This window comes from Ambystoma mexicanum, chromosome 1p, assembly GCF_040938575.1.
Source record: "Ambystoma mexicanum isolate Mex_15411 chromosome 1p, UKY_AmexF1_1, whole genome shotgun sequence".
Classification (NCBI taxonomy): Eukaryota; Metazoa; Chordata; class Amphibia; order Caudata; family Ambystomatidae; genus Ambystoma; species Ambystoma mexicanum.
Window position 1 is genome coordinate 189,330,125 of NC_090921.1, and position 27,357 is coordinate 189,357,481.

Sequence of the window (27,357 nt, forward strand, 5' to 3'; positions counted from 1 at the left end):
TTCGCTTCTGATCTGTCTTTCGTAGTAATAACCAATCACTGGTCTCTGCGTCATACTGACCACAGCCAATGACTGCCCTCTACCTAAGCACCGCCTCTGGCAGCCATCTTCAGATTTTTACCGCACGTTCATGTGTTGGGATCCTCGTGCTATTGCTCTCGAGCGTTAGTGCTATTTTTCGCGCTTTTTTCACAAAAACTCGATTCTTTCGGTCAAAAGAGCCTCAAGCTCCACCGATCCTACATCCGATCAACGGGGACCCGTGTCGGATTCGTCTGCGCCCCTCAAGGGTGAAGATTTCGTCGAGCTACACTTCGGAGGACTCCAGAAGCTTCTCAGGCCCGGTCTCGGAGATGGCCCAGGAGAAGGGAAGCTCGACGCCCGGAAAGCTGTTCAGGGTCTGCCCTGGATGCCAGCTGCAGAACGTCTTTAAGGAGGACGAACACTCTTTCTGCCTTTACTGCCTTCATGAGGACAAGACGCACGTGGAGAAGGACTGTGCGTTTTGCGGCAACATGTCGGAACGGACCATGAAGGACCGCCATCAACGTCTCGCCAACTGGCTGGAGGGTAAGAGCCCGTCTGGCGAGAAGAAGAAGAAATCCGAGCGGTCTTCTAAGACCTTTGAGGGCGCCCCGGCGACGGGGGCCCAACATAAGGCTAAGCACCGCGAGTCCGCTGGCACCGGGAGCGCCGAACGGTCGGGCTCTACGGGCGCCAGGCAGGGCGCACCCTCCCCGGCACCATCAACCACGAGCCAACGCTCTGGGTCGGGTAAGAGGAAGGCCGAGCACCCGGCGAAACTCCTGGAGAGGCCCCGGTCGAGCTCTAAGACAGAGGAGGAGCGTGGCAGTGCCCCCTCCCTCAAGGATAAGGCGGTGAGCGCACCTAAGGTGGTGAAGGCCTTGATCCATCCGACCAAGCCCTCTATCGAAACGGTCGCGGCGGCCCTGGCTCAGCCTGTGGAGGCTGCGCCAGTGGTGGCGACCTCGGGGCCCAGAATCTCCCTGCCTCCTCGGAGGGAGTCTTCTTTTGTGCCCATCGATAGGACCCCCGTGAAACCCTCCGTGGGGAAGAAGAAGGGGGGGCAGGGCGTCATCGTAGATTCGGCCTTAACCTCAGAAGAGGAGCTGATCGAGGTCTTAAGCCACGGCCTAGGCGTGGAAGAAGGCCAGCCCGTCGGAATGGACCCCGACGCAGGTGACGACGACGACGACATCGTCGAGGATACCGACGGGGCCCCTGCTCGCCCGTCGGATTCCCCTCTGCCAGCGCCGCAAGACAACTCGGCGGCCATTTTGTTGGCCATACAGTCCTTATGCTCCGAGATAAGGACGAGACTACCGTTACCGACGGAGGAACCTCTCCCGTCGGGGGATCCAGAACCGGGACCTTCTGGTGTTCCCCCTACCAAGAAAAGAAGGATCCATCCACCACCTCCTTTTCAACCGTCGCGCCCCGTCCAGCCCTCCTCCCCGTCCACCCGAGGGGATGATACGGGGACTGACACGGCAGCGACGGGTACGGACGACGAGGCATACGACGAGGATATTCCGTCGTCGCCTCCCGCCAGGGCTTCTCCGCCCGACGAGATCGGATCTTTCCACTCCATGATCTCCAGGGCTTCCGAGCTTTTCCAACTCTGCCCTGAGGAGAAGAAAAAGGAAGGCTTCCTTTATCAGCGGCGCGAGGCCAAGAGGAAGACGGTCCTCGCAGTGCCTCTGTTGGACGACATTTGGGATGAGGGCCTTTCCCTCCTCAAGAACCCTTCCACGACGCCAGCTAGAAGAGACCGGTACGAGAAAAAGTACCGGGTCCCGGACACGGCCCCCCTGTGCCTCCGGGCGCAGCCTACCCCGGATTCCGTCGTCTCCGCGGCAGCCAGGAAGAAAGCGGGGGGGGGTGCGGCCTCCACATCGACTTCCCCGCCGGACGGCGAGGGAAAGAAATTGGATGCTATGGGACGTAGAGTCATCTCGTCGGCAGCGACGACGATTAAAGCGGCCAACGCCTTGGCTATCGTGGCTCGCTACGACAGGGAGCTCTGGTACAAGATAGCTCCCCTGCTGGATTTTCTGCCGGACGACAAGAGGGCGGAGGCCCTGGAGATCCTGCAGGAAGGTGAGGTGGCCTCGGACCACGCCATCACCGTGGCGACGGACATCGCCGACACTGGGTTCCGCCAGCTGGGCAACGGCGTTTGCCTTCGACGTCGTGGATGGCTCAAAGCTACGGACTTCCGGCAGGACGTCCAGACCAGAGTCCTGGACATGCCCTTCGACGGGAACAACCTGTTTGGGAAGACAGTGGACGATTCCCTTCAGGCCATCAAGGCGGATACTGAGACGGCCCGGGCCCTCGGAGTTCTGCAGCAACGTCGGACGCCCTTTCGGAGCAGCGGAGGCAAGGGCGCCTCCAGAGGTTCCGGCGGCGGTTTCGCTTCCTACCGTCAAGCGGCCCGCTCGTCGTCGCAAGAGGCCTACAGAGGACGAGGCAAGTCTAGCGGACCCCGCCGTCGTCGCCCAGGAGGTCAAGGCGGCAAGGCCGCGTCCAAGCAGGATTGAACCGGCTGTGGGGTCGGGCCCCCACCGGAGCACCCCGGTGGGAGGCCGGCTGGCGGGCTTCGTCAGCGTGTGGGAGTCCATCTCCACCGACCGTTGGGTGCTGGACGCCCTGGCCTGGGGCCACGCGCTCGAGTTTCAAAGAAGGTGCCCGCGCGTCCCCCCCGTGGCCAGGAAAGAACTTCACGTCCCTCAACTTCTCCTGGAGGTAAAGGCGATGCTCAGGAAGGGCGCCATCGAAATCGTCCCAAAGAGGCTTCGGGGCTCCGGAGTTTACTCGAGATACTTCCTCGTGAAGAAGAAGACGGGAGGATGGCGCCCCATCCTAGACCTCCGACGTCTGAACAAGTGGCTCATCCGCGCCAAGACGAGGGAGCTCGCCGTGGTTCACACGGCAAGGACCGTCCAACTCCTCACGGACCTGGGATTCTCCGTGAACTACGCCAAATCCCACCTGGTGCCCGCGCAAGTCGCACTGTTTCTGGGAGCGAGGCTCGACACAGTGTCCCTTCTGGCCTCCCCGTCGGAGGAGAGGACCAGGACCATCTTGGGCAAGGTGCAACGGATGTTGGTGGCCGACGCGGCCAAAGTGAGGTCCATCAAGTCCCTCCTCGGGATGATGTCTTCCTGCATCTACCTCATTCCCATGTGCAGGCTCCGGATGCGCCCGTTGCAAGAATTCCTGGATGCGCGCTGGATCCAGACGACGGGCAGCTTCGAGGAAAGGATCAAGCTCGACGAGAACTTCCGACGAGCGATACGGTGGTGGGGCACCCGCGCGCATCTGACGGCGGGCATGGACTTCCAGACCCCAGCCCACCAGGAGACTGTGACTACGGATGCCTCCCTGGAAGGGTGGGGAGCGCACACCGAAAATCTGCACGCAGAGGGACTCTGGCTCCCGACGGAGAAGTCCCTGCATATCAACGTCCTGGAGCTCCGTGCAGTGTTTTGGGCCCTCAGGTCTTTCCTTCCGTCCCTCAAGGGCAAGGTGGTGAGGATCTTCACCGACAACACCACCACCATGTTTTACATCAGGAAACAGGGCGGAACCAGGTCCCCAGCGCTGTCCAAGGAGGCGCAGGACCTGTGGCATTGGGCCGTCGCCCAAAGGATTTTTCTGGTGCCGTTTCATCTGGCAGGGATAAAAAACACCATCGCCGACTCACTCAGCAGGGAGCTGCGCTCGTGCCACGAGTGGGAACTACGGCAGGATCTGGTGGATCGCCTCTTCCGACGGTGGGGCACACCCCAGATCGACCTGTTCGCGACGGCGACGAACACCAAGTGCCGGAGGTTCGCCAGCAGGTTTCCCCAGACGAGGAGCATGGGCGATGCTTTCTCGTTCCCAGGGGAGGGCCTGTTCCTCTACGCGTTCCCTCCCTTGCCTCTGCTAATCCGGCTAGTCAACCTGCTCAAGAGGTCACGGTGCAGGATGATCCTCGTCGCACCCTCGTGGCCGAGGCAGATATGGTTCCCGGACCTTCTGGACTTGTCAGCGTCCCCGCCGATCAAGCTGCCGGCGGACGCGGATCTACTCTCCAGGGAAGGAGGCGCCATCCTCCACCACGACCCGAAGTCGCTGAACTTGCAGGCCTGGCTCCTGCAGCGCTAGAGTTTGGAGGATACGACATACCGGCCGACTGCAGAGAGGTTCTTGCAAAGGCCAGGGCGTCCTCGACTCTTAAATGCTACGGACACAAATGGAAGAGGTTCTCTGTCTGGTGCCACGCACAGAAGATTAACCCTCTACGGATTACGGCTCCCCAAGTACTGCCGTACCTGCTGACGCTGGCCAAAGCTGGCCTGGCACACGCGTCCATCAAGATTCATCTTGCTGCGATCTCCCGATACACCAGAACCACGGGGCGGACGTCCTTGTGGTCTCATCGCCTGGTGAAAGAGTTCATGAAGGGACTGTTCAGATCGTTCCCGCCGGTGAAGGCTCCGGCCCCGGCGTGGGAGCTCAACGTGGTGCTGACCAAGCTCATGGGACCTCCGTTCGAGCCTCTGCACTCGGCTCCGTTGAAGTTTCTATCGTGGAAAACTGCTTTTCTTGTGGCCATCACCTCCGCACGACGAGTGGGAGAGATCCAGGCCCTTTCCTGCAAGGCCCCGTACTTGACTTTCCACGACACGAGGGTAGTGCTCAGGACGCACCCCTCCTTCATGCCCAAGGTACCGTCGGACTTCCATCTCAACGAACCCTTGGTGTTGCCTGTATTCTTCCCGTCGCCTTCGTCGCCGGCTGAGAGGACTTTGCACTCGCTGGATGTAGCTAGAGCGCTGAAGTTCTACGTGGACCGCACGAAGTGTTTTCGGAAGACGTCACAACTCTTTGTGAACTTTGGACCTGTCAATCAGGGGAAGGCTCTCTCGAAGGCTTCCATTTCCAGATGGCTCTCCGGCTGTATCATGTACTGTCATCGGTTGGCAAACCGACCTCTGCCCGGCCGTCCGAGAGCCCATTCCACCAGAGCGATCGCAGCTACCACGGCGTTCCTTTCTGGTGTGCCCCTGCTGGACATATGCAGGGCTGCTACGTGGAGGTCGACGCACACCTTCACGAAGTTCTACTGCGTCGATCGGGATTCCAGGGAGGAGTCCAGGGTCGGCCAAGCAGTGCTGCGCAACCTGTTCGCCTGAGGTGAGCCTGGTGAGGAGGTAAGATGCTTAATGTTGAGTTTGATGCTATGCTTAATGTTGAGCCTTTGCCACCTCCCGTGGTTGTGCATGTGTATACTGCTATGTATTCTTTATTCATGAGCATGTGAATCCATGCCAGACCCCATGCTGGAGAAGGAACAAGTTACTTACCTGTAACTGTTGTTCTCCAGCATGGGTCTGGCATGGATTCACATGCGAACCCTCCCGCCTACCCCTCTGCGGCTCTTCACTTGGTCATACTGCCACTTCACGTGCTTCCAAATCTGAAGATGGCTGCCAGAGGCGGTGCTTAGGTAGAGGGCAGTCATTGGCTGTGGTCAGTATGACGCAGAGACCAGTGATTGGTTATTACTACGAAAGACAGATCAGAAACGAAACTGATACTGGTTTTTTCTTTACCGAGGATTCCCAGCCTGACGACGGGGAATATTCATGAGCATGTGAATCCATGCCAGACCCATGCTGGAGAACAACAGTTACAGGTAAGTAACTTGTTCCTTATTTTATATAAAGAAGCTGTGTTATCACCGAATATAGTGTGTGGACATTCCTTTGTGGGAGTTTTGTGGAAACACTCTACTTAAGAACCTGCCTGCATCACCTCCTGAGAGCCTAAGTCTTGGTTGCTCGTCCACTCTACCATAAAAGAGAACCTTGGATGGAGTGTTCTGTGCCTTTACCCTACCATTTAGAGGGCAGAGGTACAGATACCCCCTTCAGTCTTTACATCCATAAAAGAAGTTGACACATTTTGGCTATTTAGGTTTCACTTTGTCTAATAAAGATAATGTAGAGATTCAGAAAGTGATGTTAAATAAAGGTAGAGCAGGCATCTCACTGATGAAATTGATCAAAGTCAGACTGTGCGCCTACTCACTTAACATAGAAGAGAAAAGAGGACCGAAAAAGGTAGAATCCTCCCGTCCCCTGGACACTTTATACTACTATACAAGACAGTTAACAAGTAAATTCAAAAGCTTTCGAGCCACTTATTCAGTAAATAAATCCAACAAGACATATTTATACAAATTTTGTAGAAAGAAATATACATTTTTTTAATCGTAGATAGTTTTGTGCAAAACTGTCTGCATGCCCGGTATCTTTGGCTGATGCTTTTCGAGGTCTATGCCTCTTCTTCCTGAGCCCTACGGAATGTGGAGAAAATATCCTAAAAAGGACATGTCAAGTACAACTTCAATGTAGTTGGTGTACAATTATACAACGGAACAGATCAATAAGTATAATGTAACTAGATAAACATTCAGTGAATTATTTTGGGCACATGCTGCATTCATGGAGCCATCTGGATGTATCCCAATCCACTAACTTGCAATATTCTAAGGGTCGTGACTTTAAGGAGAAGGGACTCAAATCACACCAATTTATAGCAAAAGAGCCAAGAGAGTCGAATAGAGGAGCAGTACTATCAATACCTTTCCTTAAAGCCACCTCGGTTTCTTGTCTTCTTCGTGAAGGTGATAAAACCTTCTACTATCTTCATTCTCTATATATTCAACGGTAGGCAGCATAATCCATCACCTGAAGACCGAGGACATCCCATGGTTAATGGGGAGCTGAGTGGCTACAGGGCCACCTGTAGTCTAGTAACAATCTGTGTTAAATCGTTGTAGGGATTCCTATAGCTGGTTTTTCACAAGGAACATAAAGCCAAAAGATGCTTAAAACGTGAATAAGTGAAAACACTCACCGCCAGGGGTGATGTGTTCAACTGGTGTGTTCAGCGTGGTGGAAGGGCACTCCGGGTGGACCTAATTCACAACAAAGCTCATAATGTACTCTATTCAACATCGGGGGGGAAGCTGTGAAGAAATAACGATGACCGTAAGAGATACATAGAACTCTTTGTTTGCTTAATACAGTATTCGATATTCCATATTATGTTAGCTGTTCTATTTCAAAGAAAATGTAGACCCCCACCTGCTTGTGTCCCTGGAAGGTGTTCACAATGTGATGGCGTTAGTCCCAGTTGGTACTTCTTACACCGCGCCTAATGGCCACAATGCGCGGGTTCATTCTACAAAAGATATGGGAATGATCTGTAGTGAACAGCCCTCTGATCAAAAATGGCTAATCCATTCCATAACTTCATTAGAACTCATATACTAGTAAATAGCAGTTACCCGTCCGAGTCGTCGGTCAATGCTCTACAGTTTGGATGTTAAAGAGATGTCGTGGGTTACCACGGTAACAGCACTCGCTGTTAACTCGTGGCACGCACCATCTTATTTAAGTTTAAAAAGCATTGAGTGCCATGACTAAGAAGACGGACTAGGTAAATGATACCCATCCCCGCGTCCATCTTGGAGTAGAGTTGTTCTCATTGATATGTGCTCTTGTAAGGTCATTAAACATGGTTAGGCATCAATGACATTTGTGATGTCATAATTGATGTCCTGGGTGTTTGTCTTAACAGTGCACAGTGTTGGTGCGAGTTATGGTTGCTTAGCTTACCATAACTGGCGAATTTCTGAGGTTTTTCGGTTTTACTTGGAACCATAACGTCCCTTTAACAAGGCTTTCATTGAATTTGATAGGTTTTTATTAGTGCAACTTAACCATAATATCATACCTACCCCAATATAGCAACATTTGTGTACTATTTCCAAAGTTTCACCTTAAAACTCTGCCATTTCCCACCTTTTAGCATCATTTTCAACACTTCAATATACTTTTTGCAACTGTTTCCACTGTTTTTGCATTCGTTGACGTCCGCAAACGTCTGTCAACATCGGACAACGAACAACATTGCACTTGTCAAAGCTATCAAACAATCTCTGTGGAGTTGAGGGGTGATGAGGATGGGATATGGCATTAAAAAGCCAAAAAACGGGCGTTTTTCTTCCCCGGTGTCCGCGAACAGTGCGGACAGTCCTGTGATGTCCACGAACATCTTAGATGTTCGGGGGCATCTATGCTTATTTGTGCATTACAGGGTTGGTGAAAAGCGGTTTTCGGGTGGCTTACAACCTTGGCGACACTCAATGAAACTGCATGGAATTTTGGAATTTCAATCTAGACCTGATTCTGATTGGTTTTCGGAATGTGTGGTGCTGTTTCGTCAAGAGGGAACAAAATTAGAAGGGGGTCCCAAAATATTGTAAAGGCTTATAAATGTGGTGACATTTGACAAAAGTTTGCACAAAGATTTTAGATCTAGATATACATGTTTCGGCAAAGTTTGGTAGGATTTTGCCAAGAGGTGGCTAAATTAGAGGGGGGGTCTCAACATTTTAGATGGCTTATAACTTTGTTGCTGTTTGACGAATTTATTTATTTATTAATCATTTTTGTATTTGTAAAGCACCTAGCAGCCCAGAGGCATCAAGGTGCTGTTTCAAGAAAGTGTCTTAGTTACAGGAAGTGGGGTGCATGCAAAGGTTACAGTAGTCAATACCAAGGTTACAGTAGTCGAGTGCCTTTACATGTTACTTTGGGGGTAGAGTAGGGTGGTTAGTCTTCCTATCCCTTCTACCCCACCTCTCCCTGCTGCAAGTGGAGAGCAAAGTCTGAAGCCAGTATTAGCCCCTCGAGGGGGAACTTCAGAGGGCCTGGTGTAGTGGTGGTTATGTCACTCAGGCTCACCCGGAACACTCCCAGAGTCGGGCATTCTAAAAAAGAAGTTGCTGATCTGGGGTGCTAAGGAGCATAGAGTCAAGCTTACCTGAAGCTTGGCCTTGTCTAAGACGAAGGTGGCAAACTTCTTTGGATGGTATAATTGAAAAATACCGTCCAAAACGAAGAAAATGCTACTTACGTTTCTTAACTAGAAGAGTGTCACAAAAAAACACGGGTCAACGCGATATAAGCCCAAACACTGCAGACAAAACATGTGGTGATCTGCGGCTGACACACTCCTGTTAAAGGAGCCACGATAAGGTTCTGATTGCCCTATAGGGCAAATGGCCCATAGCCGAACAAAAAACACAAAATGCTGGTGTGGGCCTTTTTTTTGGATGCAAGTGGGCCACTTTTTTGGCCAATGTGGGCCAGTTTGATGAGTTCACTAAGGAGATAATAGTTTTGACCAGTGTTGCTGAATAAATATTCTTTAAAATGCACAATTTGCCTCACATTTTATCAAAAAGTTCCCATTGGGTACTATTCAAACAGTGTCACAGAAGGAATGAATAGCCATTTGCAACTTTGGGCCACTTTTTCAATGGTGCCCAAGTCATTTGTATAGCCCAGTCCGACCCTGCCCACAATGAGAAAAAAAGAGTGACGTTGCATAAGCTAGAATTTCGGACAGGCAGGTGGACGTGGAAAAAGAAAGAATCCAAAAGATGGGCGACGCAGAAAGAAAAAGGAAAGGTTCACATACTGGCAAGCATTCCTGGTAGGCTGGTCATGAGGGTGTGGAGCTATACGCCATACATGTGCGCCGGCTTTACGTTAACACATTTAGAGGGTTTTATGCTGAGTAATACAAAGCCTCTAGTCTTGTCCCTTTTACTGAGGACATGCCATATGTATGAAGGCATGGGGCTATGGACTAGGAGTACAACTAGGGTGAGTAACTTTTACATTCAGCCGTGTGGCTAGTATGCTCCTAGACCATAGCCTCCTTTCATCCATATGCCCACTTCCACTCCTTATGATCCTGGCCATGTCCCGGCCTCGGCTATTCACAATGGACAGGCGGACACACTTAGTGAGTGAGCATGAAAGGGCGGGGTTTCGCTAGATGCATGCGCACTGCTTCCACTTAAGAAATTATTTTACTTTTTTGCAGATAAAAAGGGGACATCCCATAATTGTGGAGCAAAGGGGACTTGAAGTGTAGTAGTCACTACACTCCAGTGATTAACTTTTACATTTTACCCTTTGAAGCTACAGGAAAGGAACATATCTCTTTCTCGCCCAGTTACCTGCCAATTACATTGCATTTATGTGTGTTGATAGGTGTCATGGTCTTGTTTCTGTTTTAAAATGTCTGTGGCCCTCATTACGACCCTGGCGGAAATCGCGGTGCTAAATGCACCGCGGAGCACGGCGGAAAGCTGCCGATAGCGCCATGGAGGTTGGCGGATTTTCCGCCCCATGCCGACCTTGGCGGGGCGGTAAATCCCCATTCCCCATTTTACCCTTCCCCATTCCCATTTTTGCCCCATAGGGTATAATGGGAGTGGGGAAGGCGTTAATTGCGCCACCGCAAAATACGGTGGCGTAATTAACATCAAGGTCCCGTAGCGCCATGGATTTCTCCGCCCGGAAAAACCAGGCGGAAAACGTTCCATGGCGCTACGGGAACTCGTAGTAGGGCGGACGGGTCCGCCGCGAATAACGCTGGCGTAAACCCACTCCGCCAGGGTCGTAATGAGGGCCTGTATGTTTTACAATGCCATATAGCTTTCCGTAGTAGATTCAAAGTAGTAGTACTCTGCCATTATACAAAGCGTGTGAAAAAAAGAGGTTTTGGTGAGTAGCGAGAGAAAGAGGACGTGAAATGAGGGAAAGAGTGAGCTTCCTGTGCTCTCTTTGAGGTTGTAATGTAAGATGGTGAAGCTCAGTGCACAGGGACAAAGAAAACCTCTAAATTATTCTTCCTAAGGGTTCAGGAGCTCTACAAAAACCCATGACAGGAACTGGATCCATTAAAAAACATTTATATTTCTTTTTAACAGTTGCTGACCTATTGGCTAATTTTTTTGATAATCATGTAGCCTATCCACATCCCGGTTTAATTCTGTGTATTTGAATTACTTCAGTTTACTTTGGATTACTACACATTCAGAATTCTCAAATTTCCCAGTGGCCATGCTTGACAAGGCCATGATGTGATATGATAATTATAACGCGCTTAATACCCAGAAGTATCTAAACGCGGACCCGGGGATCGAACCTTTGTTGCTCTGTGTCGTCTTGCTTCCATGGCGAGCACGTTGCCCCTGAGCTATACTCCCGAGTCAAATCCATGTCTGTTTTTTCCCTTTGAATTCTGCGATGTGTGTTTACTTTCCCATTACATTTAGAAAAACTATAAGTCCCAGAATTACTCAGGCTTGGCCACAGGAAACCCTGGAGATCTGCACACTACTTCTCCTTACTTAAAAATGCTTTATGGTACTTTGGATTACTTTGGGATTTCTTTGGACCCTATTGGTGTGCTCCAGAGTATTTAGGAATTCCTAATGTTATGTTTGTTCATATTTGTCATCTGTACATTTGTTCTGGTACAGTAAAAAGTACTGTGACCTCCAAGTGAAGGTTGTTGTATTATGAACTCCTAATTAAGGGTTGATTATTGGTTGATCTTTTTTTATGTTTGTATAGTGCTCTATTAGTACCAAAGTGACCTACTAGTATTATTAGCTCAGGTAACACCACAGGTGTAATACAGGGCTTGTTTGACTTTAATTTGCAACTTCTACAAGCATTGTGGTCACCACTCAAATTCTTTGCTATGGTATTAAGGGAGTTGTTCATTGGGGAAACTCCCTGTTTTGAATGTGTCTGCACCTATCAGAGGGCCATTTATGGTAGCAAGTTGTAGACATTATTAGAGGTTTTTGCTGCCACCACTGACCAATGGCTACCTTCCATTCACACTGGTTTAGCAGACCTTTTTGCAGATTTTAATTATCTCATGATGGTGTTTTCAGAGGACCTTTTAATGAGAAATTGAGCCCAGCCCTGAATAGAATGATGACAGTCATCCAGTACAACTCACTTATTGTGATGCCATGAACACCCCATAGGGCAATTCTGATTACAATGGTGCCCACACCTGACTTTCAATGGCAGCACCTGCCAACCTTCACATGTGATGTGATTTCTGAAAATCCCATGGAAAATGATGCTGCTAACTATGGGCAGAGCTAGCAATGGGGTGTTAATATTAGCGTATGGTATGACTATACAGAACTCAATTGCCTTTTTCAATTCTTTTTATAAGTGAGATTACGTATTCAAATCCAAGAAGCTTCTTTGTTTTTTTTATTGTTAATTTAGTTGTTGCCTACTTATTAAAAGGAGTCAACATAGTAAGGCAGATATCGGTTTTAATTATTTTGAAGTGTGTGGGCCCTATTAGAAATGGATTTGAGAGATTGCACAGTAGTAGAGATACTCAATGTTTGGGTTTTGGAAAGATACCCATGATGGGGAACTAGGATTACTGGATGTATAATTTATCCATCATTTATAGTAAAATAAAATGTAGAATTGATAAGTTATTTCATTGTGTAGTCTTAGCCTGAATGTAATAGGCATTTATACTGTGTTACTTTAATGTTTTTCAATGTGTGTCATATAAGTATAGAGTGAAGAACATCTGTATACGCCAATAGTGGTCGAATGCAGTTAGTAGAGTAGCATCAGCCACGCTAATGCATTGTAGTTCAGATGTTGCGATTAGTCACTGTTCTAATGAATGTTCTTATATATCTTGCTAAACATACCAACCATAGGAGAAGGAAGGCATACAGTGGGAAGCTAAGGAGGAAGAGGATGAGTATGAGGAAGAGCTGGAGGAATGTGAGAAGGAGGAAGAAGACGATCATATGGAGTACTGCCGGGTCTGCAAGGACGGTGGGGAGCTGCTGTGCTGTGACTCCTGCATTTCCTCCTACCACATACACTGCCTTAACCCACCCCTGCCGGAGATCCCCAATGGTGAATGGCTTTGCCCACGCTGTACGGTGAGCAGGCGCATGAAACTCTAATAACATGGAAACCTCCAAAAGCCCCCTGTAAATGGAATTACATTAGGAGGGATTCACAGGCGTAGGTTACCTTCAAGAAATCTCAGCAAGGCTTTTTTCAAAGGTGTACATTCAAGTGTACAGCCTAGTTCTTTTGTAAATTGTAATAACCTAGATTGGTTGCAGCATTTTATTTGGTGGTGGACTTGTTTTAATCTGTTTGTCTAACTCCACTTCACAGTTGTACTTCCACTTTTCGGCACAGTCTCATATTTTCACACTAATTTTTTTCTACAATGCTCAGTCGTTTGAAGAAAGGCCCTTTCCTATGGGGTGCTTCACACCATGTTTTTCTGTAGTGTAAAATGTGCCTGTTAGTGTTATTAAAAGTGCAATCTTCTATTTGTGGAATATAACTCCTCTTTTGTTGGTCTCCTGTCTTCAGTAATCTGAGCCCCTACCTCTTCTCCCGGTGTATATAAATGTGTATACAAAATGTCTTAGATTTAATAAATATATGTAGCAATTAGAAAAGAATCATTTAACTATGTTCACCTTTGCTATGCAAAACATATTAGCTGTAATTTTCTGACGATTTGAGCTTTGTGAATACAGTATTTACATTCTCACATTACTGCAGTTTCATATACCTTTTTGTACAACGTATTACAAATATAACATATGCCTTCATACCGAGTAATACAGTTTCGTCTCTTGAAGATATATTTACCAATACAGCTCAATCTATGAGTGTTGCTTATTGTTTCCATAGCCTTTACTTATTAATTGAAGGGAGTAGCTGGGGGTTGGTTACACATTCCAGAGAGTTTTCAAGGTACCAAGACAGTTTAAAGCTCTTGTTTTTAGGGTGAACACCACCAGTTTGGTTCTATTTATTGTTTATAAAATATCGCCTAACTGCTATCCATTGGTGTTGGCAGTGCCCACAGCTGAAAGGTCGAGTTCAGAAGATTCTCCAATGGCGGTGGGGAGAACCGCCCTCCCCCGTTTCGGGTCCTAAATCGGAGGAGGAAGGTCCAGACGAGCCATCTAACAAAAAGCTGCAAGGCCGATCAGAGCGTGAATTCTTTGTCAAGTGGACTGGCCTATCCTACTGGCATTGTTGTTGGATAACAGAGCTGCAGGTAAGGCTGCTGTGTACATTGTTGTTTGCTTGTGTATTGTTACACCACGCATGCTCCTCTACAGACAATTGCCACTACTTGTGTAGAAGGGAGAGGTCAGAGGTCTGAGAAAGGGATACAGTAAGACGGAAGGCAGGCATTTAACATTCTCACTGTTAAATATATGTCCCCATTCCATTTTCACTGCTAAATATATGGTTGCATGCCAGTTTGTGTTGGTTGTCGTGACATTGGCAGAGAGGATAGATTCCAGCTATTCTGCAGTTACAATAATTAATTTACTGCAAATCTGGACTCCTACCTTGCAGACAACAGGGTACTTTTCGGAGCCGTTTATAGATCGGTTTCTCTTTTTGAGAAGGACTAATCAAAGAGAATCGTCTAACTGCTTTAGGCATTTCCGGTTGTCCTGCTATTTCCACAAATGCCTTTGATTCGTTCCTACTGTGCCCTAGCCCTTTTTTTTGCCGTAGCACTTTTATTTGAATGAACATGGGCACGTTTTATAATTCATCACAGTAGCAAATGATGTTACTGTAGTGAATGCTGGCCCAGCTTGCTCAGGTACTTGCACTCATATGACGTATATGTTTTGTGAACATTGCAGTGTGCATTATTTTATCTTAAAGAATGTTTAATGCACCACTTATATATCTGTTCCTTCAGTTAAAAACAATTCATTGTTCTTCACAAAATGTACATCTGTGTCATGAATTCCATACAGAATATTTAATAAATATATAAGCAAATCAGAATCAATAGAGGAATCCAAACATTTTACACAATGTTCAAATTTGTTTGTTTGTTTGTTTATTTGGTATGGTGCGCAAAACCCAGAGGTAACGTGGCGCAACAGAGGGCATGGAGATAAGGTTACATACAAACTTAGTTGCAGGATAGGCACAAAAATGTACATATTTACATACAGTAATTACAATTCCGAGAGGTTGAATGGATAAAGATATATACAATTCAGATAGAACACTTAGAACGCTTTGGTCTGTGGGTATGATCAGTCGTGGGGATCATTAGAGCGTAACCAGGTTAGGAGATTGCGCCTGAAGCTGTGGCAGGATTGGTCAGCTCTAGTGTTGAGTGGGAGGACGTTCCAATGTAGGGCTGCCATGACAGGGAAGCTACTGCCGCCTGTTTTCTTTTGTCTGACTGTGGGGACCTGGAGTTGGAAGGAGTTAATGGTTCTGATGGGGCGGGTGGAGGTCTTTTTTATGATTCTGGCAGTGAGGTAGGAGGGGGCTGCGTTGTTTAAGCATTTGAAGGTAAGTGATGCTGTTTTGAGAGTAATACGGTCGCAGATTTTGAGCCATTTGTGTTCTCTTCTTATGTTGGATATGTGTTCTTTGGAAGGTAGGTTGAGGGCTGTTCTGAGAGCATTATTTTGAAGTGTTTGGAGTTTGTTGATTATGTATTTGATGGCTCCTAAGTACATGACGTTACAATAATCAAGTTTGGAGAGTATTATGGCGTTGGCTATGATGATGCAATTGGCTTGGGAGAGGAATTCTCTTCAAGCTCTGATTAGCTTGCAGGTGTAAGCGGTGGAGGAAGCTAGTGAATTGACTTGTTTATTTAGTGATAATGCTGAGTCTAGGTGAAAGCCTAGGGTTTTCACTGTTTTGGTGGTTGGAATGGTGTTACCGTCGATGTTGAACGCTTTGTAGCTAGGGCATAGTTTTTTTAGGTTAGCGTTGGAGCTGAGGAGCAGGATTTTGGTTTTCTCATCGTTCAGGCAGAAGCCGTGTGTGGCCATCCATGCCTGAATGATGAGATATATTTTGTTTAGCAAGGCCGTGTCCGGGTCATAGTTTCCCGAAAGAGGTATGAGGATCTGGGTGTCGTCAGCATAGTTAGTGTAGGAGACACCGAGTCTGTCCAGCTTGTCGAATAGGAGCTTGGTAAAGATGTTGTAGAGAGTGGGGGAGACGCAGGATCCCTGAGGCACACCGCAAGTTATGCTGATGGGGTCTGCTGAGGCTATTGAGGAGAAGACTCTCATAGTGCGGTTGTCTAGGAATGATTGTATCCAGTTTATGGCCTCATTCGAGAAATGGGCTGCTGAGGCCAGGTGTTTGCACAGGACTGTGTGATCCACCAGGTCGAAGGCTGGCGACAGGTCGAGGAGGAGTAACATGGCGGTTTTTCCTTTGTCATTGATTTCATTGATCTGGGTTTTTAGGTCGATGAGAGTTCTCCGTGCCGTGTTGTGGTCTGAAGCCTGATTGGTGTTTATGGGTTTCTAGGTATTGCTGGATTTGTAGGTAAGCTACTCTGTCTATTATCTTTAATAGGAACGGTACTGTGGTGATAGGCCTGTAGTTGGTGGGGATAGCGGGGTCTAGAGTTTGCTTCTTGAGCAGAGGCAGGACCCAAGATTCTTTGAGATTGTTAGGAATGGTGTTAGAGGAGAAGGATGCGTTGATCAGTTTGGTTATAAAGGGGGCTAGGTTCCTGGCAGCGTCCTTCATTATTTGGGGTGGGCAGTTGTCGCCTTTGCAATTCGGTGGTTTAAGTGAGGCTATGACCCTTTCAGTTTCTAGAATAGATATTTTGGTGAACCTGAACGGATTTTGGTTAGATGGATTGGATGTTTTAGCGTGGTGACTGGGTGAAGATGTGGTTGGGTTTAAGGAATCTTTTTTTTTGTTTGATTTTGGATTGGAGCGTTTTGATTTTGTTAGAGAGAGCATTTTGTACGCTGGTGCACCATTGCTTGTCCTTGGTTATATTGTCAGGCGGGTGTATGGGGGATTCTAGTTCCCTTAGTATAGCAAATAGCTCTCTTGTGTTTTGTAGTTGGAATTTTCTATTCTTTCGTTGAATATGTTCTTTTTGGTGAGAAGGATTTATTTCTTGTACTTATTGGCGAAGAGTTTAAGTTGTAGTTTGTTCTCTTCTGTGGGAGTATTGCGCCATTGGGATTCTAATTTTCTTTTGTGCATTCTTAGTTCTTTCAGGTGGGGGTGAACCAGTTGTTGAGGTGGGCTTGTTGTTTGCTTTTTTGTATTTTTAGTGGGGCAATGATGTCAAGTCCGTTTTTCATAGCATGGTTGTAGCTTTCTACAAGGCATTCTGGATTTAGATTGTCGGGGAGGGCATTCAGGGTGGGCAGTAGGAGTGGTAAGAGATTGTCGTGGGTTATGTGTTTTTTTGCTCTGGTAGGTAGGGGTGGTGCCATGGTCTTTTCTTCATTGACTTCTTTATTAAGTGATAATGTGAAGTCAATGAGGTAGTGGTCTGTCCAGTGTTGAGGGGTGGTTTTGATAATGGTGGTTTCGCAGTTCAAAGTGGCGATCCAGTCCAGGGTCCTGCCTTTATTGTGGGTGGGGGTGAGTACCTTTTGGAGTAGGCCATGTTCGGCTAACATGGTGGCTATGGCTTGTGCTGACTTGTTGTCAGGGTATTCAGGCCAAGATTTAGGTCGCCATGTAGGAGTAGTTGAGAGGTGTCTTTTGTGTTGTTGGCTATGAGGCTAGATAGGTCTGCTTCAAATGGGCCAATAGGGCCAGGGGGCCTATATGTGAGGTGGATGGTTAAGTTGCGGCAATTGGAGACGGGTAGTTTTGCTGTGAGGAGTTCGCAGGATTTGAGGGGGGCTTGGTTGAGGAGTCTTAGCTCTAGGTTGGTCTTTGCTATGATGGCCAGACCACCTCCTCTGTTGTTGGGTCTATCCAGTCTGATTATTTGGTAATTTTCGGGGATGGCTATTGAGAGGGCTGGGCCTGCGGCTTCATGCAGCCATGTTTCTGTGATTGCTAGTAGGTCGAGGTTGTTAGTGGATAGGGTATCTGATATTTCGGTGGCGTGGGCTACTAAGGATCTGGCGTTGATCAGAGCTCCGGTGAGGGTGGTTGTGTTGGGTGAGGCCTGGGTGGTTATAGGGATGAGTTTGAGTTGGGTGGAGTTGTTGAACGGCATAGTTCAGTGAGGGCATGCTTTGGGGTGCTGTAAGGTGGATTTGAAGGGTGGATTAAGACGTTTATTATGGTAGATGGGCTCATAAAGATGGGGTAGTCTTGCTCGGAGTCTGAGATTTCTTTCTGTGGGAGAGCAAGGTGCAGTTTCTACCGTGGGCATGGTTGTAGTAGCAGTGGAGGAGAAGATGGACGCAAGGAGGTATATTGAGATGACTGTTTGGTTTAGTTTGGTGTACATTGTGTGATACTTGAGTCTTTCACGTTACATTGGTGGAGGTGACGTTTCAGCTTGGCTAGCATCAGGTAAGGTGGAGCAATAGGGTGCAGCAATTGGTGTAATGCGGTGTTGGCCGGTGGTCGGGCTGGCGGTGGCAGCTGTGGTGGGGCGCGTTAGCATATTGTACTTATGCTTTTTCTTTTTTTTTTCTGCTATTGCACACAGTAGTCTGATTTATAAATTTTGCATCAAGTTTCTTGCATGTTTCGTCCCTTTCTGGCACTTTATCACCATAGTTTGTTTTGATAAGTGAAAAATTGTTTTTTTATTTGTCTTTATTGACTATTTTCTCAACCATGTGAATCCTAAGGAAGGGCCTTTAAAATCGTATTATTTCTTCATCCTTAAAAGCACCCCTTTTCAATGTAATATTACTTAGGGCAGCGTTTTCTGTCTCTCCTGACCCGTGTGACTGCTGATTTCCTGCCCTGTTTGTTCACTGTTTTCATCTGTTCTGAAATAATATATCTCAGTAGGGCTCGCAGCGATTAGGTTAGTTTTGTTTTTCAGTAATAACTTGGGGCTGGAAGCCGGTGTAGTGACAGAATGCAGCATGCCATGGTCTTGTCCTGTCCGGAGTGGAGGCATCCTCTCCATAGATTTAGTTGTTCCAAATTGAGAAAAGTATGTTTCACATGTCCTCAGATTTGTGATTGGATACAGTTTCAAGATTATGCTGAAACCATCACAGACCTGGAGAAATATCAAATTATACTTCCATGCCAAATGTTTAGCAGGTGATGATTATTACAAAAGATATAAAAGGCATGCATTCATTTTCTACCATGGCTCAATAATGTCCACATTAACCTTATCTAGGTACCCGTATCAAAATGTAGTAACACATCAGTCTTTATTTCCTCTGAACTGACCTATGACATATGGAATGCAATGCTATACACTACTTCACGCTGTAATTTGACATCTGGAAATTAAATTCATAGAAACCACCTCTTGATTTAGGTTTAAAAGTATTTATTTAGGAATACATAGTTAATGATGTCTAAACAGCATAGTTGGTGTAAACCATGTAGAATTCTTAGTGTGAATCAATCTATTGTGTGGGCAACATTAAAAACATCTGAAGCAGCGCTGTTCTCACAATGTGCATATAGCCTCATACTAAAATCATCATATTTCAGGTAAACTATTGCTAAAATAGCTTCAAGAGCTAAGCTCTTTTAAAAACCTCAAGGCATTAAAACATAGTGAACAGTCTGTGCTGTTTATTTGCTTCTCTAAATAGCATTCAATTTGAAAATACAGAAAATGTTTTTTGCAGTTTCTCTCTTCCTAAATACTCTCCCTCTAAAACCCTCTGCTCGTCCTCCTCCAACTCTCTGCAGGTGAGCGCTTCCACAAACAGAGATTTGGGGGTAGATCTTTATCCTCTGCAGGTGCCTCCCTCAGGAACAGCCTCCCTCCATCTTGAGCCGGAACACCTGATGTTCCAGAAACTCCTCAAGACCTTTCTTTTCTCTTCCTCCTTCTCTCACCCTCTCCCTTGCTAACCTCCTTTCCTTTTCCCCCACCCTCAGAACTCTGTTCAATTTTTGCTGACTGATTGCCTGGTTCACCTCCAGAGCCTAACAGGGCCCAGGCTCCCCCGCCAGTCTTTTGCACTTGCCTCCTGGGCGCTGCACTTTTTTCAGCATTATTGCACTTTCAACTTATGAGCAGGGCAACCTCTCTGCACTTAACTCAGGGCCCTGCCGGATCAGACTCGTTTGTTGTTCCTCCCTCCCCTCCACTCCCCTGCACCTCCGTATGTACTTATGCATTACCTAAATGTTCTAGGACCAGTTCATTGTCTGACCTGCCCCCGCCCACCGTTGCTCGTCTCCCCCTCCCAAGCTTAATCGCAACTATAACACTTCATGCACTTACACTAGGAGAAATGTGGCCTAGTATTCTAGTTTTCTTTCTCTGTTTTGATTATTCGGACTCTTCAAGGATTAAGAATGATTACTGTATTCTCTTGTTACCTTCCTGCCTTGAAGCGCTTTGAAGCACTTCACCTGTGTATAAGCGCTGTATAAATAAACAATAAATAAAATGTGTTGTCTCTGCAAACAAAGTTATTTTAAAATATGTTACACACAGCTAACCTTTTTAAACATTCATTGGTGTTGCTTCTAAATACCACTTGTTCCTTGGTTATTTTCTGCCTGATGCTAACAGTTAAATATCAGTTTCTGTTTCTCCATGCCATGTCTGCACTTCTCTCTGCATTGCGTTTTACTTAAGAAAGTAACAAAACCAATCCCTATTCTGGAAAGACTGATGTCATCTTTATGAACACTAGATTATTTGTTGTTTTTGCTGCTTCGTGTCTTTTTTGCCAAATCGTTCCTTCAAGGTCCTATGCAGCTATCACTCAATCCGCATCATGTAGCCTGATATATTTCTCCTGCTGTGCTGTTGTAGCTGTCTACTTCCATCTAGTCTATCGCTCGGTTCATATAATCTATATTTTTAAAACAAAAGCAGGAATTCAGACTTCAGCTGTAACTTACTTGATTATGAGATAACATTGGATTGTATGTGTTATCTTATGTTACATGAGATTTGTAAAGGTGCTACTGCCACTATCATGGCTTCGAAAGCAGTCCTACAGATAAGGGGTGTATTGGACACTTTCACTCCCTAAAAATATAAATAGGCAGTAAAAATACTCCCAACAAAAATAGGAAACGGACACGTAGGACCTTGTGCTCCTCCTTTCACCCACACAGCTCCATGGATATGTTTGGACGAGTAGTGCACATAGTACCACAGGAAGAAATTACTATTATTACTGCCGATTGGAATAAGTACACATGTATCTTTTAGTGTGTATGAATAACTAGGTTCAAAGGAATAATTATTCCAAAAATATTTCTGTTTACTCGCTTATAAAATACTCCCATTTGGAATTAGACTTACAGTTTTACTTCCTAAAAAATAATTTTACTCCAACTTTAAAAAATAGGGAGTACAATACTCCCATTTAACAATCTTATCTGGAGCTCTGTTCGAAGTGCTGTAGGTTGAATGGCCCTTCGGCAGACTGTATCCTGAACAGAAAAGAGAAATTAAGCATCAGATTGCATTCAAATAGTAGATATAATTTAAGCAACTCTTCAGTTACTAGCAGAGATGACTAGTGTATCAACATTATTGAAGTTGTAGTGTGAAGAGTGTTTAGGCGCGGCATGGATTGCGATGTCAGAGACTATGTGACAGCCGTTCTCCTAGGGGGCGCAGCGCTAAAGGCAGAAAGGGAGTTAGTATAAATCAGTATGTCAACCCCAAGGGCAACTGTCTCGAGTTGAGGGCCCCGCTATGCTTTACATATAGAACACATGCAGAAACAATAATATGCACTCACATGCGTATTACCATGCACAATTTGTCAGATATGTCAAAGATACAGTGTGAAGCATCTTCGCCTGTCAGGTCATATATGGGAATTACTGGAGCTGTATGGCATTCAAGGCCAGATAACTGGTGCTAGCCGTGCATGGATATAGAATTATACATGGTATTCTATATATGTAATTTGAAATTTGTATAGGGCCTTACCATTGTATCCATGGTGTCTGATAGCGCTGTGAAAGACCACAAAATGAGGCTTATTACAAAGAAATAGAAATAGCCAGTCACAAGGTTTCACAAGTGCCCCACGATGCATGCGTATAGACACCGTGGAATGAGAGAGCCCCGAACAACCAAATTCTTGCATATATTCAATACAGGAATAACATATGATGCACTTGTCCGGTCCCCTCATGCAATAGGGTCCATAGGGTTCATGACTTTTCCACGTAGGTAATGTTACTAAAGCAACAAGTTTGCATTTTCGCCCATCCTCCTATTGACAATTTACTGTCTGGGAGCAGGGCAAAACAGTGCGTGGGGGCATATCGCGTTCCCTGGTACAAGGTAACATTTGCTGTACAGCTTATCTGTATTGCTCTTAGAGCCTAAAATCAGTCTGCTCTAAAGTCTGGGAATAGGGCAAAACAGTGTGTAGGGGCATATCGCATTCCCTGGTACAAGGTAACATTTGCTGTACAGCTTATCTGTATAGCTCCTGGAGCCTAAGGTCAGTCTGCTCTAAAGTCTGGGAATAGGGGTTTTCTCTAGAGGAGCACGTAGCAGCTGCACATTATTGCAATTAATAGTACAGTGCGAAAAACATGGTTGAGACAGGCGGGCACCTAACTTATGGATTAGCAATGCTACCACAGAGACTTCAAGGTTCTACAGTGTAAGCCAACCAAAGCGCTCAGCAGAATGTGCATTTCTGTCTTGCAATTAACAGAAAGTTCATGCCGTGGCCTTCCACCACGTGAAGAAGGCAGAATGAGCAGGGAACTGAACTGAACATTGCATCCAAGATGGCGAATGATACAAAATGGCAGAGTGGCCACCATTAGTGTGGCAGTAAGTTCGTAGCACGATGCGAATGTGCTTAGGCCAATATGCATACCTGTAGGACACTTAAACTAAATATTTTCACAGTTGGAGGTGTGGCCATCAACTGACTGCAGTCAATGCACACATTAAACGGACAGAGCAGTTACTTGCATATATCTATAGAAGTCTTATCGCTAGAAGAGACAAATAGTGCAAAGTATCACATCAACAGCAGTACGGACAGTGTTACGGTGCAAAGTGGGCTGCTGTAAGAATTAGCAACCTTGATTGCGCTCCTTCGTGGCATCTTCCCTGGATATTGCGGGGTTCGCACTGACAGGGTACCATCCCCAGCAACACACGGAGCATTCCACGCTCACAAAGGGAGACCGCTCCGTAGTCATAAGATGCCGTCAGAACGTCACAGACTCCGAGCTGCCCGGGACCAGAAAAGCCGCCATACAACACCGTTCGGGGCTTCTAAGCTGTTCTCCTGTGGCATTTAGCAATGCTTCCACAGAGACTTCAGGGTTCTACAGTGTAAGACAAACAAAGCGCTCAGCAGAATGTGCATTCCTGTCTCGCAATTAACAGAAAGTTCATGCTGCGGCCTTCCACCGTGTTCAGAGTGAGGAAGGCAGAATGAGCAGGGAACTGAACTGAACATTGCATCCAAGATGGCAAATGAAACAAAATGGCAGTGTGGCCACCATTAGTGTGGCAGTAAATTCATAGCGCGATGCAAATGTGTTTAGGACAATATGCATACCTGTAGGACACTTAAACTAAATATAGTTTCACAAACCCTCCTTTTGGCCTAAGCCCAGAGCATCATCCAAACATGGCATCCTCAGACGACCAAGTCGCAGAGTCGTCATCAGAAAACCCCAGGTCATCCCTATCATAAACATCAATGGTCATAAACTCTTTTATAACAACCTCCTGCATGACCAGTGCGTTGGTGATGTGTACCGGTAAGGTTTCAATTTGACTAATGAACGTGCACAGCAATCTCCTATCATGGAACCCAGGACAGGCAGACATTGTATGCAGCAGCAACAGAATAGAACTATACCAAGGATTATAGCCAAGACAGAGAATATCTTCCAACCCCAAGTTCGTAGTAGACTCCCAAACCATGTACTGAGATCCCAATCCCCTCAGGGAATATGTATCTCTGAACCCAAAATGTACAGTCTCTTTATCGCTTGGAAAATGGTGGGGGCGGAGTCAGATACATAAACGCAACACGCGGACCCGACCATTTTGCATACTCCACCACGCTCAGCCAGGATGATGTCTAACACCATCCTGTTCTGAAGGGCCACTGGTCTAATGGCCTTTTGTTCCAGTGTCATATTAAACATGATGTCGGTAGTTTCATTGATAGTTTTCTCCAAAATCCTAGCCAGCTTTCTAATGTCTTGAGAGTTAATTATTTGTCCCCAGAATGGAATCATGGATTTAGCAATGTCCCCAGTACTTGTAGGGGGGTGTCACCTTCAATTTCACTTCTAGGACGTGCTTTCAGGATATCAGCGGTGGAAGTGATATATACCCCAGGCAACAGTATTCCAAGATAACATGTACCCTGCCAATCTTTCAGTAACCAAGGATAAGCTTCACTTCCACAGACGAAATAGATTGAGCTCCCTATATACAGAGGCCTATCCTCCTTCACTAGTACAGCTGTGTTCATGCATTTATCATACAAGCCCATAGGTCAGGAACCTTCTTTCCGTATACAGAATGGGACAGAATCAGGGTCATGATTAATGGTTTATGATGGTGGAGCAACCTCCTTATTACCTACTGGAATCATTTAAAAAGAAATCATAGATTGGTAAGGTCTGGAAAATGTGTCAGAATGCCTGGCAGTGGCAGTATTGAGTACACTTCTGTTTGCAAATACTGAACATCCCAAAGGCAATAATACTAATCAATCAAATTCATTTATATTTGTTCCATCAAAATTACCAGTGGCCCTGTCGTTCCATCGTCCAAAGAACAGTGCCCTAAATGCGGCATAACATTCAGTAGACGGAGGGAGAGGATGAATATACCAACCTTTCCCCTTCTCACCATGATGTGGCAAGTGTGTGCAAACCCAGCAATTTGTTTTATTCAAAATAGCATGAGTTGCATTCATAATCATCATGAGGGTGTTGTTATGATAACCCCCTCTATGACTGAGATCACGTGGACGAAGAGTGTGTGCGTACACATGTAAGGGAGACTTTGTAGATGCACTGACAGTTGGCAGTAAAGTATTAAGTGGACGTGCACTTTCCAAATACCATGGTACCGGTATCAATGTGACCATAATACAGGTTATCACCAAAATAATGATCCATTTTGTCCTCGGGGACCATGGCCCTTGATGTACAGGCCCATCAAACTGCAAATGTACCATGTCCCCATTCACGTGAGCAGCCCCAAATGCGGGCATAGTCCTTCAGCGTCCGGTAAGAAGCCTCACTGCTGCACCTGACCACGTGGCCAATCTTGATTGTAGTCTTCTTTGCCGCTCCCAACCCCTTAGCTTGTCCAGAGGGGAATGATGAGGGTATGGCACAATGTTGGTATCTGTGTTGTTGTAGTAATCTTACCACACTTTCCTATTCTATTACAAAACATAATGTCAATCCCTGAACTAAATCCGATTTCGTGGTCGAAGATTGTACCTTAAAGCTCCAGGTACTGAATGGTTTATGAACAATGGATCATCAGTTTCCGAGTGAACAATGTCAGACGATTCAGAAGAAGAAGAAATAACTTTTCCCCCAGGCCCCACGGACCCAGGAAGTGTTTTTGGATCGCTATTGGTGTCGATCAGAAAAGGCACATGGTGATTGGCCTCCTTCTTATCACCCTGATCGAGAGGCAAAGGCAGTGGCACTCGTTTCATGTGCGTTGCGTGTATCCAATGTTTCTTGCTGGACACACGTACTGCTGTCTGCGTAGCCAATAGCACTTGGAAACACCCCTTCCAGCGTGGTGCAAGGCACGTTTTCCTCTCGAAATTCTTCAACAGAACATATTCCCCAGGCTGGATTCGATGGCCTTGACCCGCATATTTTTCAGGCAGGGCTGCTCATACCTGTTGGTGAATCAAACGCAAGTTTTGAGTCAACTGGTCACAATAATCAGACCGTAATGGATACTCGATGTCGGCCAATTTTCTAGGTCTCGGTGCATTCCATACATTTGCAGGCATTCCCATGACGATTTTGTATGGGGATGGTCCTGTTTTCAACTGTGCGGATGTACGCATTGAGAGCAAGGCTATTAGTAAAGCATCAGGCCATTTTAAATTGCTGTGCACACACACCATCACTAGGTTATTCTTCAAAATACTGTTGTGGCTTTCCACCAAACCGGCACTCTGAGGATGTCTCACTGAGTGAAAACATTTATCGATCTGTAATCCTGCACCAATTTGCAGAATGACGTCAGCATTAAAGTGTGGCCTGTTGTCAGACCAAATAACTCTCGGCAGGTCAAACCTAGAAAATATGCCTTTAAGATGGCTTAGGCCGTCGACAGAGCAGTATTGTCTTTCATGGGGAAAGCTTCAACCCATTTGGTAAAGGCACAAATCACAAGTACCACGTATCTGTAATTTTGGCAGCGTTCCATCTAAATAAAATCAAAATGAATCACTTCGAATGGCATGGAGGGAGGTCCAATACTACCTTTCAGTGTTGCTGTTCCCTTCCCAATGTTGTTTTGCAGACACATCATACAATTCTGAACTAAATGTTTGGCAATTTTCAGAATGTTGTTATTGTACCAAACGTGGCCTAAATGCTGGCATATCTTTTTCGCACATATGTGTGCTGGACCATGATGTATAGTGACTACAGCAGTGACATAAGCATTGGGCAACATTCATCTTTGTTTCTCATTGTCTATCCAACACCCCTCAACATCCAACCCTGCCAGACCATTCCCCCATTATTTGATCTCTTCTGCTGTTGCTTCAGCCTGAATTTCTTCCACAATATCGACCCCTTCTTCCATCGAATTAATGTCAGTAACCCATTTAGCCAAGTCTAACACATACATTCCCGAGTGTGCATCGGTGGCAGTCTGTTTGGCAATTCTATCGGCAAAAGCATTTCCTTTCCCTACATCGTAGGTGTGCCTGGTGTGTGGCGCATTGCATTATCGCTAACTGTGTAGGAAGCGCTAGTGCTGACAACAATTGTACTATCAGAGTACTGTGTTGAATTTTGGTGCCATGTGATGTCAAAAATCCCCTCTCCGCACATAATCACCCAAAATTATGAACCACACCAAAGGCATACTGGCTATCGGTATAGATGTTTACACTAAGTCCCTCAGAGAGCTTGCATGCCCTAGTCAATGCAACAATCTCCGCCGCCTGCGCAGATTTATGCGGTATCTTTCTGCTCTCAATGATATTGTCTAACGTGATAATTTCAGTGGAGGCACCATCAGGTAGCTTGAAACAAGAACCATCACAAAATAGGTCTCCATCTGGACACTTCAAAGGTGTATCGCTCAAATCAATTTTACTTTTGTTTCTTGTTCTGTAACATATAGGCAATCATGGGACATGTCATTGGTGCAGTCCTCCTATTGTGGAGACGGCAAAAGTTCAGCCGGATTCAAAGTCCAGCATCTCTTGACTTGGATGTGCGGTGCAAATAGAATCAACTCGTATCTCGTTAATCAAGCAGAAAT

The 27,357-nt window shown here is 46.3% G+C and overlaps 1 protein-coding gene across 14 annotated transcripts in view; it reads left to right on the top strand.

Moving 5' to 3' along the window:
- CHD3 (chromodomain helicase DNA binding protein 3) overlaps positions 1 to 27,357 on the top strand; it is a 2,755,261-nt gene that overhangs the window by 484,551 nt on the left and 2,243,353 nt on the right. For all 14 annotated transcript variants that reach the window (XM_069646310.1, XM_069646296.1, XM_069646309.1 and 11 more), the window contains exons 10-11: positions 12,659 to 12,889; positions 13,834 to 14,037. In XM_069646310.1, the coding sequence (XP_069502411.1) occupies positions 12,659 to 12,889; positions 13,834 to 14,037 (435 nt within the window). The remainder of the gene's footprint in view (positions 1 to 12,658; positions 12,890 to 13,833; positions 14,038 to 27,357) is intronic.